The 14,442-nt window shown below is 50.2% G+C and overlaps 3 protein-coding genes across 3 annotated transcripts; 2 read left to right on the plus strand and 1 right to left on the minus strand.

Annotated features, from left to right (window-relative positions):
* Positions 1 to 146: 146 nt before the first annotated feature.
* VFPPC_02071 (CUE domain-containing protein) lies at positions 147 to 1,634 on the minus strand (the record flags this gene model as incomplete). The annotated part of the gene is made up of 4 exons (XM_018281787.1): positions 147 to 553; positions 616 to 1,113; positions 1,180 to 1,540; positions 1,614 to 1,634. The coding sequence occupies 4 exons, from the start codon at positions 1,632 to 1,634 to the stop codon at positions 147 to 149; spliced, it is 1,287 nt and encodes a 428-aa protein (XP_018138856.1).
* Positions 1,635 to 2,146: 512 nt separating this feature from the next.
* Positions 2,147 to 4,238, plus strand: VFPPC_13199 (ATP-dependent RNA helicase DHX8; the record flags this gene model as incomplete). The annotated part of the gene is made up of 2 exons (XM_018290976.1): positions 2,147 to 2,368; positions 2,424 to 4,238. The coding sequence occupies 2 exons, from the start codon at positions 2,147 to 2,149 to the stop codon at positions 4,236 to 4,238; spliced, it is 2,037 nt and encodes a 678-aa protein (XP_018138857.1).
* A 5,392-nt stretch (positions 4,239 to 9,630) lies between these two features.
* VFPPC_02074 (hypothetical protein) lies at positions 9,631 to 11,908 on the plus strand (the record flags this gene model as incomplete). The annotated part of the gene is made up of 2 exons (XM_018281788.1): positions 9,631 to 9,881; positions 9,943 to 11,908. 2 exons carry the CDS (start codon positions 9,631 to 9,633, stop codon positions 11,906 to 11,908), a joined length of 2,217 nt encoding a protein of 738 aa, XP_018138858.1.
* Positions 11,909 to 14,442: the final 2,534 nt, after the last annotated feature.

Genomic DNA, 14,442 nt, shown 5'->3' on the forward strand with positions numbered 1-14,442 from the left:
AGCAAGTCCGTGCACGCTACTTGAGCATGAGAGAAAATACAAGGTATCCAAGCCAAAACAAAAAAATATTGAAGGCAGCCTACGCTCCATCAAACTCCCAGGTAAAGAAAGCAATGCAGAAAGCGGATCATCGGGATAGCATCAGCCTAGCTCTTCTTGTCTGCCGACGCTCCGTCCTTTGATGGCTCCATCAAGTTGTCAGCCATAGCCTCCGCTGCGGCCTTCTTGAGACGTTCATTGTCATCAAGCTTGGAATCCTTAGGCTTCTCCTTACTCGCTTCCTTTTCATCCTCGCTATCACCTAGGCTGAAGGGATCATTGTCCGTGATGGGGCTCGGTTCGACCGCAGACAGGGGCTGCCACTTGCTCGCCTTTGTGCCTGAACTAGGAGGTGTATCCTTCGGAGGAACCGTAGGCGAAGCGTCGTACATGTTGATCTCCTCCGTTTCCTCTTTGAATCCTACTCTTCGGCCATTACCGGGTCTCGGTGAGCTCGACGGTGGAGGGGGTCTATGAATGCCCGAGTTGACCATTGGTCTACCTTGAGCGGCGGCTATCACAAAATTAGAAAGTTACATCTTGGCGTAATTGCTCAGGAACAAGGCAGAGACTCACATCCGTCCGCAGACAATCTGATGCCTGCAAAGTCGTCGCTGAGTACTTGAGGATCCGCATCATAACGGTCGTAGTCACCACTTCGGCGACTGGTTTCGCCTGGCCGACGGAAAGGTTGACCCTGTCGTTGCGTATTCTCTTCGGTCTCATCAAAGCTCTCTTCAATCTTCTTTCGCAGGCCCGTAATCCATCCATTGACTTTGGTTTGCGTATCGAGAAATCCTTTGCGCAAATTCTCGCGGATTACAGGGAAGTCGTCGTCCATGAAACTATGCTCCCGTTCATCGCCACCGAGGCCTTGGTTTTGTCCGGCATCGCGGCTGCGGCTCGACGTGCGAGCCTCGTATGCGCCGACATTATCATAGTGCTCAGCTAACTGGCGGGCGTAGAGCTCATCTGCCTCAACTTGGGACATTTGGGCTCGGCCTTCCGGGCGAGGGGGTTGCGGCGGTGGCACTGCCTCGGGTTCGTTCTTGACAGCATCGGGATCGGTCATTTCTACAGTAGCACTGCGTTAGAACACGCTCACCGCACCTGTGGGATCCATAGGGGGGGGTGGCTCACCCAACAACGCATTGAAAGCTGGTTCGACTTTGCCACCGCTAGCTCTAAGTACAGCTTTGATGACATTGTCATCTACAGTCGGAAACGCTTCTTTCAAGATCATCTCGTTCTTCTGAGCTTCGGTCAAGGGTCGAGGAGGCTTTGGTGGTGCAGCTTCTGTTGATGATTGTTGTGTTGTTGGCTCGGCACCAGGGGTCGCCGCTGCAGGTGTCTCTGATGTGGTGGTGTTGGCAGCGGTGTTGGCTTTGGCCCCTGCGGCATCGTCAGCGATGACGCTGGTGTCTTGCACATCGTCGTCGTCCATTTCGAGTGGTCTGGCTGTCGTGGGCGATTCCGCGCCGGACTCTGTCGTGGTTTTGTTCTGATGAAAGCCCGTGCTTGTTAGCGACCTAGGTTCGTAAAAGTGTAATATAACCTGCCTTGTGGGTACGAACCGTTTCTGTTGGAGTCGACATGGTTACGACCTTGACTGGAAGGTAAGACCGAGCTTCGAAACTAGAGGATGCTGTGTCTGTGCAAAGTGTTACAAGTCTGGTATGCAGGACGCAATCAAGAGATTTCGGGTTCGTCTTTGGCTGGAGGAAGTAAGAATACAGGACGTGAAGCCTTGTAGGCTGAAACCATTGACTCTAATCTTGTGATATTGAGGCGAGGGGTTGGAGCTGGCCGCGCCGCTGATGACGTTCCCCACAGGCAACAGTACCAGGAATTGATGAGCCACAGTTCTGATGACGCTTCGCCACACGTCAGTCCATGGCATGTGGCGCCAGTGCACCAACTTCCATCACTGTGTCTCCAGGGTAGCTATACTTTTTGGCATTTGATTCATTTGATATTGAGTTTTAGGAAGACTTGATTTGCCCATTGGTGAGTACTTTGGCGATTATGGATAAGAACCTTTTCAGGTAGACTCACCACGGATACTTTCTTGGTGTACCAGAGGCTCCCCTCTCCCGTGGCGGCCATAATGGCAGACTTCAGCCTCGACACCAGCTTCATTCCCGCGCTACACAGACCAGCGGCACTACTGCCCATAGCCAAACACCGGGACAGCCTGTTGTATGTCATCGAAACATATCAAGTCACCATAGTGATAGGTCAGACAGGTTCCGGAAAAACGACACAGATACCCCAGTTTCTAGAAAAAGCGGGATGGTGCGCAGACGGCAAGGTCATTGGCGTAACTCAAGTCAGTCGAGCTCCTGTCCACTACCAACGAACTACAGACTGACAATGACGTGTAGCCCAGGCGAGTCGCGGCAACGACAGTCGCTCTTCGTGTTGCCGACGAGGTTGGGTGCGAGGTGGGCAAGGAAGTTGGCTACTCTATCCGTTTCGAGGATGTCACGTCGTCAGCGACGCGTATCAAGTTCCTCACCGATGGCTTGCTCATTCGAGAAGCGTTGGTTGACCCGCTGCTAAGCAGATACTCAGTTATCATGGTTGACGAGGCTCATGAGCGCTCAATCAGCACAGATGTGCTCCTGGGACTACTGAAGAAGATCCGTAGGAAAAGACCAGACCTAAGGATAATTGTCAGCAGCGCCACGTTGCAGGCTGAAGACTTCCTCAAGTTTTTCACTAGCACTAGCGAAGACCAACAACCGGCGAGCAACGGAGATAGCTCGCCCGAGATTGGGAAAATCGTAAATCTAGAAGGCAGGACATATCCAATCGATATACTGTATTTGGAATCTCCCGCGGAAAACTATGTCGAAAGGGCTATCGACACTGTGATTGACATCCACACGCAAGAAGGAGAGGGTGATATCCTCGTCTTCCTGACCGGTCGCGAAGAGATTGACAATGCAATCCAGGCCGTGGCCGAAAGAATTGGCCAAGCTGGAGATCAATATGGCAACCTACAACCGCTGCCGCTGTACGCTGGCCTGTCTTCAGAGGAACAAATGCACGTCTTTGATAAGGCGCCCGACGGTAAGCGCAAGGTCATATTCTCGACAAACATTGCAGAGGCATCCGTCACAATCGATGGGATAGTCTACGTCGTTGATTGCGGCTTCGTCAAATTACGCGCCTACAATCCCAAAACCGGAATTGAAACACTCACTGCAACCCCAACATCCAAGGCGTCTGCTTCACAGCGAGCCGGTCGTGCCGGCAGAACGAAACCTGGGAAATGTTTCCGTCTCTACACCGAAGAAAGCTACCAAAGCTTACCAGAGGCCAACCCGCCCGAGATACAGAGATCCAACCTAGCGCCAATTATACTGCAGCTCAAGGCCCTTGGGATTGACAACGTCGTGCGATTCGACTACCTATCACCGCCTCCCTCGGAACTCATGTCCAAGGCATTAGAGCTTCTCTTCTCCCTCGGAGCACTAGACGAGTACGCAAAGCTCACGCGACCACTGGGTTTCCGCATGGCAGAACTCGCCGTCGAGCCCATGATGGCTAAAACGTTGCTCTCTGCGCCATCATTCAACTGCCTAAGCGAAATCCTCACCATCGCAGCCATGACCAGCCTCGGCACAAGCGTCTGGTTTTACCACGAAGGCGAGCAAAAAGCCATGGAGAGCTCGCGCCGCAAATTTGCCGCCGAAGAAGGCGATCATCTCACGCTGCTCAACGCATACACGGCGTTTGTCACAAACGGCAAGAAGGAAGCACGGTTCTGTCACGAAAATCACCTCAACTACAAATCCATGACACGTGCGGTCAGTATTCGTGCACAATTGAAGCGGTACCTAGAGCGTTTCAACATCCAGGTCGACGAGTCACTGGCTGCCAGTCGACCGCCCGAGGCGGATATGAAGAACAAGGCTGAGCAGATTCGGCGATGTTTAACATCGGGTTACTTTGCGCATGCAGCTCGTATGCAGCCTGATGGAACGTTTCGCAATGTCGAAGGCGGTACGGTTATGCACGCTCATCCGAGCTCGTTGCTGTTTAATAGGAAGGCAGATTGGGTCATATTTCATGAGATTATGGAAACTGGGCAGAAGACTTTTATCCGGGATGTGACCAAGATTGAGAAGGGGTGGTTGTTGGAATACGCGAAGGAGTATTATACAGTGACCGATACTAGAATTGGGAATTGATGAAATCAGCACCATACGATGAAGTTTCGGTACTCGTTTCACATGAAGAATACGGATATGACGTGCATGCTTTACTACACTTTGGTCATCATGGTGAGATTTATGTAGGATTGAGGATCCAAGTCGCTTGTGAAACGAGGATGTGAAGATTCAACATCATGCAAATATAAGAGCATCAACCAAATGGCTTAGCCCGTTCAAAGAATTCCCCGGATTCCTGAAGTTATCCACTGCTGTCCGGATAAAGCACCAGCTCCACCAGACACTATCAGTGCATTACTTCAGATCCCGGACCCGTCCCGTCGTAGCATACCAGGCTCGTAACCTGAATTGTCTGGAGCTGCTTGGAAGTCCTATACGCGGAGGGTCTGTATAGAAGAGATACGCGAATATTTAATATCCGACTACCAAGGCAAGAGTTGCAGTTAAATTGAAGGATGTGTTGGTGTCTCCAAAGCTATGTTATAATTGAGCGTAGGATTGTTGAGCCTCAAAGGACTTGGAAGGCCCAGGACGGCGCAGAGATACACGATCTTGCTACGCGATTACACAGATGAAGCAGACGTGCAAATTAATCTCACCGCCGCAGAGGGAGAAATCTTAAAGCTCTGATCGCACGGATCGACAAGGCAAGGAGTTTGATCACTGCCAGACCTGCATACGCACAAGACCAGCCGTGTCCGTAGCAAACGCGCATGTTGTTTATAAAATGAGCCAATATGACGGTGACATTGTTTGTGTGCTTTTGTTTTGCTTTGTTTTTATTGGGCTCCAAAGTTGCGACATGTCGTTCAATATTGCCCCATACAATTGCCGCCTTTGACAAAGCCCGAGCTCAGGGTGAGGAATGCACAACAAGCACAAAATACACCCATCGGGCAAGGCCGAGCTTACTGACAGTGAAAGGCATGCAGATAGCCGACGTTTGATAACGCAATGAGGAGTAGCATGCGCAATTGACGGCCGATAGTGTAATCCGAACGGGAGGCAGACATCACAGAATTGCGTAGGCAGCCTTGTGTAGAGTAGACTCCCTTGTCGTAATGAACACGATAATGCCGCAAATACTGCAATTGCCCATGCGACGTGTTGCTTACACACGTGGACCTGGATGCTTGCGTATCGTGCAACGAACGCGATGTGTGTCGTGTACCATCGGATCCATGCACGACTTTGTTTGCTCTGTAGTCCATCCTGTACAAGGCAGCTGCAGCTGCAAGATGGCTGCTCTGTCGAAAATCAAGGCCTGGCAAGCCCTGATGCATTAGTGCAGCGTGCCACAGGACGGGTAAATTGATCGTTTGAGGCGCATTCTGGGCATCGGCCCACGAATTCTTCTTTGAGAAAAAGCCACAGAATATTCCGCCGAAGAATGAGCTGCTTTTCATGTAGGATCTCTCGGAGCAGTCCGTGATTATGCTCCGAGTCCTGGCCATCTCATGTCCATAGTCAGCTGGGGCATGAACCGTCGCAAGCCTCCGCCGTCAGCTTGTGAATTTGAATTCCTCGCCCTTGCGTAGCATCCTCTGTTCGCTACCGTTATGCCCGCGTCCCCCATTGTAGTCCATCCATCTGGTTGAGAGGCGGTAAACACGGAGAGGAAAAACACTCGAGTCAAGTCCCTGCGACACCTCGGCGCAGAACCATATTGAAGGGAGCGAGGAAGCGAGGGATTAGGCCCAAACCAATATCGTCGGCGGTTCCAGAATGGACAGGGCCGATGCTGGGGAACTTTAGGGAGGACGAGCAGGCTTTTTTTCATGGTGTCCCACAATTTGGAACCCGGGCTGGATGTGAGGTTTGACGAAGTTGATGACGGGCGGGAACAAACATTCAAGGTCCAGTCAGGTCCAATGTTACACGCGGGGGTCTTGAACCTTGGACTGGGATGATGTGGTGGCTGACCATGGGTCCTGGGGCTATTCCGAAACGGGACTAGCGTCAGGGGCAGCAAGTGAAATCCGTGGAAATAAAGCTCGACATCGACATGGGCTGGCTGCAAAGGCGTGAGATGTCTGCTGCCCTCGTCTCGCGCCTTGGCAGAGGGCAAAGTCTAGGACGGTCCGGTCAGGCTTCAACATGGTGCCGTGCTGTGAGCAGCAGGCCGGAAGATTGATCTGCCATAGCATTCATTATGACGGGGCAGTGATCCATGGCTCGGTCGGAACCAGGCCCTCTCTGTTTCTCCCCTCATTGCCAAGTTGCCCGGATTCTCCCTGGACTGAACAATCTATTGTAATATGGCCATCAATGCAGCCAGACTTGACAGATCGGCTTTCGTCACCCATTTGTGAGTATCCCCGGGGTGGTCCGTGGTCTTGATGCTCTTTTGACGTCCAGCAATTTCAGTCGGCCGTCAAGCTTCAATCCAGTCATGGCCACGAAAAAAAAAGGAACACATCTGTTGATGCTCAGTCCTCGGAGAGCACGCGACCGAATACTATGAGCCAGAATGAAAAAGACTGGGAACAATGGAGCCTTGCCTGCGGGCTTGCTTCTGTAGCGACATTAACTACCCATCGCCACACGGTCAAGTTCAAGAAACATGCACAACCAGGCAGCCCTTGAGACGAACCACCAGTTTGGCTAAACATTGAGCAGCCATGTTCTGCTTCACACCTCCAGCGCCCTGCTCAAGCCCTGGTTGTCGTTCATGTCTCCTGGTTTGCTCGTCAGCAGCATCAAATTAAACCTCTGACCCCCCTTTTGCACCAACATCCTTCCAAACACCCCGGTCGGATGCGCAAGCGCCCATGTTCAGCCCACTTTGTGATCCATCCGATCCTCGTCAGGCCCATGTCAGAGTTCTGCCAGGGTCATTCCTGCCGCAGTCTCATTTGCTGGTTGTTGCGCACTTGCTGCAAGGTACGCCTGGTGGAAGCGCCTATCACGACTCATTGTTTGCTCGTCCTTGCTGAGGCTGTGTCTTGCTGTGAATGTGTGGTCTGCATGAGTAGTGTGGAAAGGGTTTAGAAAACTGACCAATTATGATCTAGTAATGCGATGAATGCTAATCGAAATGGAGAATTATCCGTTGGGCGTTACAATAGAAATCATGATGAAGGATGGAAATCGGAGGACGGAATATAGAAATGTTCTATGACAATCGATTAGCAAGTTAATTTAGTGATCCAGCATCAAGTTATCCATGTAGTTCAGGGTTATAAAGCTACAATATGGACTCTGTAAAGTCACTCTCGTTATGTGACACTACAAATGGTTTAGCATGGCATTGGCACTCACCTTCTAGATCAAGTCATGATTCCAGACAAAGCAGGCACATTATCTATTGCCAGATGAAGTCTGCTCAAACCTGGGACTTATATGGACCATGGGTAACTGCAAATTCTTCAGCATCAGAGCCACTTGACTTCTGAAACTCATTTTTCAAATTATTGATGAGTATTGTTTCTTTGAGGCTTTTGGTCTGAATGTTCAGACAACCATTTTCTGTCATCTGTTGGTATTCTTATCACCACGCAATGTCATGGTGTTTGAGCAATTGCGCCCACTGACGGTATTATGCATAGTCGATTCAATTTCTGCGCCACTCCACGGATAAACATCCAGATAAGTTGTCTTTACTCACTTAAGGTTTTGTTTGTATGTGCAAATCGTGTGTATATTATGCCTCTTCGGCATTGGGGGCCGATACTGTGGCTGTACGTTTGAGACACTTCTGCGCAAGATAGATGAGAGCGGGCTGAAAATAGCATTCAATACCGTGTTTGAGTACTGTAAGCTAGAAATTGTTGTAAAGAATAGCGATAGACCGCTTTTGAGATTGTGTATCATCGTAATTTTGACCCGTGGAAAGACGTTGATGACGGGACACTCTGTCGCGTTGTAGCACTACCCTGTCGGTGTGTTTACCCAAGAACCAACTTCAAGCAGAATCATGGAGAAATCATATATTCTCAGAAAGAAGAGCCACAATGACCTAGTCACAATGACCTTCCAAGCAGTTTGTTGTGTTGTCAAGTGTGATGGATGAGGAAAGATTGTGGAGTTGACTGAACTGTGGATATTTCACCACGCCTCCCGTGAGCTTGGGCTTCCTGAGCTTGGGCTTCATGAGCTTCCATCAAATTATTGGGCCGTCTTTGTGCTCAGTCGAGCCATGATGCAGCAGCCTTTGCCTATAATAAGCACACCAGACTGCTTTTAGTTCCCGCAAGTGGGATGCCTCACTGCTGCGGATGCCGCACTCTTCAACGTCTGCCTGTCCGATGCAACATTGCGCGGTTTTCAAGGCGGACGGGGGGCCTGGCTTCTTTGTAGGAGTCAAGTTGGTGAGGGTAACTGCAAGGAACCAAGCGAAATGGCAGGCTGCATCAATGGTAAAGTAGCAGCGAAAACTCAACTCAACTGCTCGTGGAACCAACGGCCGTCTGAATTGAGACTGGCAACAATGAACCAGAGACCAGACCGAAATCATCTGCATCTGCATTCTTATTTGCTCTCTTCTGACCAAGGACCAGACATGGACCTCAATGTTCCACCCCCCCTTTTGCTTGAACCCTGTGCCTGGCCACGCCCCCCTGCCCACCACTCACCACCACCCAGTGCCACCAGATACCAGAACCCCTGCTCGTCTCCTCAGTCTTTCCCCAAAACAGACTGTCGAGCTTGCTCCAGTGGTCCCAGATGCCTGTTGGTGCTGAGCTTGCCCACTGGGCGCCTCCATGTCAATGGATCAGTGGCCAGTCCAGTCGCTCGATGCCCGGCTGTGCCTTCTGTGGTGCTTCCAGCCTGCTTCCAGCCTGCTTCCAGTCGATGCTGGTCCGTTTGGTCTGGTCTGCCTCCGCTTGCTGTCCTCAGTCCGACAGCCAAGCCTGCTGCTTCTTCTTTCTCTCCTTCTCTTCATCGTCAGTTTCCTTTCCACCTGTCGACCGACGACATCGTGTCATTCCGCCTTGCCAACGGGCTAGTCATTCATTTAGTCTTTTTGTTTTCACTGCAACTAGTCATTCTTTTCTATTGTCGCCATTGTAGCGTCACAACACTCATTCATTACTCACCCCCCCTAGACATCTAGGAACGCGTCAAAGAACGTTGGCAAGGCTTGTCTTTTTCAGTTTTGCCCTGGGTTTCTGTTTACCTTGGCCCTCTAATTTCTGCTAATTCTTCGATCCGATCCGAACCGCCAACCTACCGACTCGTTTCTCGTTCGACCGTTCTCCATTCATCACTGATGCACCTGACGGATTGTACGCTAAAGTAGAGGCACCAACTTTGTTATTCCAAAGCGACACATTTTCGACGATTTCTTAATGGCTCTCGAAGTTCGTCCATTTGACTCTTAAAGAATCCCCAACGACGTCCGTTTGTTTTCCCCCTTAGTTTCTCCGGTTTGGCCATTGCACGGACGGATTGGCCCATTTCAAGCATCATGGCAAATCTTCCGGCTCTCCAGCGAGCCACAACCAACTCTGAGCCGAGATCCTCAAACGACAATGTGTATATGATGCAGCCCCGTATCAATTTAAGACGAGACTTGGTTCCCCCCGAGAACCCAGTCCCTCGCGCAGTTTGGAATGTTTTTAGACGCAAAGAATCCTGCCATGAGGGCTCAGATTACAACACCTGTGAAAAAGGAGTTAACACCAATGTTACAAACATTGCCATCATCCTTGGTGTTGTGTATGTCGAAACCATCTATTTCACACTTCCGCAGGACTCACTGCTAATTCTATAATTATAGTATCCCCGTTGTCGTTGCAACTATTGTCCTCATCTTTCTACATCGCCGAAATGTTCGCAAACTACGACAAGAGGATGCCCAAGATCCTACTAAAGGACTTGATTTTGGCATGGGTGATGCCCCTACCAAAGGTGGCAAGCGGAAGAGCTTGTTTGGAATCGGGGGAGAGAAGATGAACCACAAAGGCAACCAATTGTCAATGGATATGAATCTCTCGTCACCGTATCTATTGCCACCAAACATTCACCAATCCCACGATTCCGTTCATTCCCTGGCCCGAACCTTTCCAAGCGACCAAGACCCATATCGTACCGTCGCCCAGTACGCCAACAGCGATGCCGGCTCTATCAGGTCTTTCAACCCCAACGGAAGCAAGCGTGGCTCCATGGTTCACAGCCCCTCCTTCCCTACTCCTAGAATGCCTCCATCTCGCTCCGATTCAATGCCCAAGGCACCACCATCTCCTGGCGCCAAATCGGATCCTTTCGCTACGCCTACTGCCCCGGAGCATACGCATGAGTTCCCCCTACCTGGAGATATGAAGGAGCCCATCCGCCCTATTGAGCCAGTTGTTCCTGAAATTGGCACCATAGCTTATCCCGATGAAAAGATGGGTGGTTTGGAGATGCCCACGATTCAGTCACCACCTCCGGCATTGTCTAGAGACTCGCACTATGAACTGCCAAGCCCGCCTTTTGAACATGACAAGCCAATGCTGGCAGAGCTTCCCGCCGTTTCTGACAAAGGCCCGATTGGAACAGCTCATTCAGGAGCCCACGGATTTGACTTCCAGAATGAACCTGCTGGACATCAACCTGGCCTTGGGCTTGATATGGATTTGCCCAAGATTCAATCGCCAGATATGCCTTATGCTGCTGATGTTGCTCCTGGCCAAGCCTTGTCCCACGATGAGTATGGTCATCCCGAAATCCGCACGTCGCAGTACTACGAAGGGGATCCCTATGACGGCCAAGTTCCTGTTGATGCCCAGGTGCACTCTCATGATGCTCTCGGCGTTCCCCAACAGCAAATGAAACGACTTTCAGTCGGATTCCGTCCTCTCCCACCTGATGAAGTGATGGAATCTGAAGACCCCGAGTATAGAGCCAACCGTATTCGATCATTTTACAAGGAATACTTTGATGACAGGGAACCCGCTCCTCCAATGCCAGGTACAGAATACTATGAAGACTACGATGCCGGGTATCTTGGAGATGCCGCCTATTACGATGCAGACACCAATGCCTTCGTTATGCCCTATGCTCAGCCAGTTACTCGTCGTGCCATGACACCACCGCCAGCTGGACGTTTCCGAGGCGGTCCAGGAGGACCAGGTTTACGCGGTGGTCCTCGTGGCCCGGCCCGTGGCCCTCATGGTTCTATCGGTGGCATGAGTCTTCCCGGAGGGCCAAGACGACCTCGTGCTGGCTCTGCGTTTAGCCCGAGACCTGGTTCATCGGCCTCTGCCCAAATGCGAGGACGCCCCAAGAAGAATCTACCTCCTCCGACTGTTCTTCACACCCTGCCAACCCCCTCAAAACTCAAGGATGACAACTTTGCAATTTTCAACGCCGCCGATTTTGCCCCTCCTGACTCATTCGAGGAACGGGTCGCGGGCCGCAGTCAAAGCCCTCTTGGTGAAAGACGTGCGTACCAGCCTAAGGTGCCGGTCGCGTCGCCCTTGGTCACTGCCTTTGACGAACTGTCTGCTCTACCGAGCCCTCATATGCTCCGGAAGTCTTCAACATTCACTGGTCTGGACTTTGCCCCGCCAAAGAAGTTCAAGGATTCGGACACAGCGAGTGATGCTGGAAGCATCAGGAGCAACAGAAGTGGTATCTCTGCAGCCCAGCTACATGCTATCCGTGGTGGAGCTGGACGTATAAGTCGACTCCCAGGCGACACTGTTTTTACAACAGCCGCTTTGGAAGATACCCTGAAGCCTCAATGGGGCATGCGACCTTGATACCTTTTCAAGACCTGCTCACAAATTTGCTACTGGTTCACAAAAGCCAGACCACTGATCTGAATGTGTTGGTATTCCTATGATGCCACGCAACCGCATTCTGACATGGAGCTCTCCTGGTGAACAGCTTTTACTGGTATCATCAAGTGCCCAGTGCGCAATGGGCGTAAGCATCAATTGATTTTTAATTCATCTTCGCGGAGTAACTAGGGTTATGATCGGACTCGTCAATTTGCAGCCTTTGGTTTTTCATTTTATTCTCTTACTGCTACCGGGTTTGGCTCATGGAGCTTTGCATATAGAAGGACCAGGACATAACAACGGCACAAATCAAAAGCCATATAACGAACAAAGGGTTTTCATTCAGTTGATGTTGGGCAAATACTTGTACATATGCTAGTTGGACAAGTGGTGCTGTCATACAATTAATTGCATGTATGGCTGCATCTATTTTGCACAATAGAATTGTTGATATGACCATGTTTTGTCACCATGACCTTGTGGATAACTATGTGATGTGAGAAGCTCTCGGACAGGGAGGTTAATTTTGAGTAGGGCTGAGCTTGTCGTGAAAGTGTTGCTGTAAACTGATCACATACACACCTGACATATAACAATACTTGGGAAGATGTGCCATGCACACATAGCTGAGATTTTCTACACTGGGGGAACTGGTTTGTCTGAGAAATGGTATCTCAAGGTTAAAATAGCTTGTAGCTCATGTCAGTCAGTCAAACCCAACTGCTATGGGCAGCCCTGCACAATCAACCACCACTAGAATGCGAGTCGCCACCCTCTTTATCTGGTCCTCGATCTTGAGGTGTGGGATAACCGGAGTCCGAGAAGCAACATGCCTGACTCTTACTGTAACCGGGACATATTTCGTGTTTACCTTGCTCGGGCATCTACTTTGACACCCGTTGTATTTGGCTGCTCTTGTCCATGAGATGGCTTGCTTTCGGGCTATTGCGGACTGAGTTGGAGAAGACGGCAGGCCGAGTAGATGATTGTATGTAGATGAATTGCGCAATGTGGCGCAACTGGCTCTGGATTCAGGCTTGTAGATCGAAGAAATTGAGTTACTTACGTTTGATGCTTGTACGAAAAGGACGACAAAAATTACCTGATTAGAGTTCGTGGTGATGCGGCTGTCAACGTAAGTTATTCCGGGGAGATGGAAACTGTCAAAGTGACCCTTGACTCAGGCCTTTTCTCGCGGAAATGTATTCTAGGTGGACACATTATTCGTGATCGGAAGCAATTGCATATCCACAGTTGTTGCTTCCGGTGGCATGTTACTCGTAATTGTCGTCTGTCTCAATGCATTTTCTTCATCGGGGAAACTTGGGGGGCCGGCAGCACGCTGTGTGGCATTGTCATTTTGAGAACAAGTCCATCTTCTCGACTGAGACAGTTGGTGGCAGGAAGATGCATTTAAATCGTGAAGGTAATGTGCTCGTGTTTGATTCGATCTTGGTGCATGATTGATGACTGGTCGTGATGTTTCAGATAACGAGAGCTAATCTTAAAGCTCAGAGATGACACCTGACAGGTGCATTGTATTGCATCAAAAATCTTCACTAAGTAGCCAAGACCAGTTACTGTGAGATATCTCTCGAATGGATTTCTAGTTTGCTGGTTGTGCTGTGAACGCTGTGAACGCTGTGAATAGTAGGATATCATGGCCAAGCTCGCATCAAGTGAGCTGAATTCGGCACTGGCCATTGGAGTTTCCGTTGCTCTCGTGAGAATACGAGTGAAATTCAACTTTGAAAAATTTACCTTCACACAAACATTCTCGAGGGTTAACAAGCGGACCGTGGGCTATCACTTCCTGAGGGTTGGTCGTCGTGAAAACAAGCCGACGAGTGACACACTCTCTCGTTATGCAGCACGTTGTCCCGTTCGCGCTGTCGAAACTGCCTGGCAATCAAGATCAGCTGCAGCCTAGATGAGACGGTGGCACAGTGGCACAGAGCAAGCATTAATCAAAGACTTGTAGAAATCACAATGTCACAGAGCTTCTGCCAGATGGATCGCAAATTTCCCCCACAAAGAAATTAGATGAGAGTCAGACACATGCCTGTACGGAGCACATTTTCAGGTACGTAGAATGCTGCAGTGTCAGTTCCAGGTGGTTCGTAGTCCAAATAAGAGCCAATGTATCCACAACTCAAATAGTCCAGCATAGCGCTGGGTCGTGCGTGCCTGTTCCTGCATAATAATATATTGTGGTTTGGTTCCTTGAAGCAGGGCTTGAGATACGGACATGTCATTGATTGATGTTTGGTGGATTGTCGATACAAGATACAACGAACTATGCCGGCGTGGCCCCAAGCCGAGTCATGGATGCACGTAGGAAGCAGAGTTGAGTTGATTTTATTCCTCAGCGGTGGTGAATTTGCTTCTGAGTTTCTCTGCTATTTCGCGTAATTTTGTTGGTGTCTGGACGTGGGTGGCTTCGCAAACATGTAACGCATTGATTTGGCATTGTGGAAGCTAATTTCCCCAACGCACGGACAGGGCAGCCACTT

The sequence above is a fragment of the Pochonia chlamydosporia genome, chromosome 1 (genome assembly GCF_001653235.2).
Source record: "Pochonia chlamydosporia 170 chromosome 1, whole genome shotgun sequence".
NCBI lineage: Eukaryota > Fungi > Ascomycota > Sordariomycetes > Hypocreales > Clavicipitaceae > Pochonia > Pochonia chlamydosporia.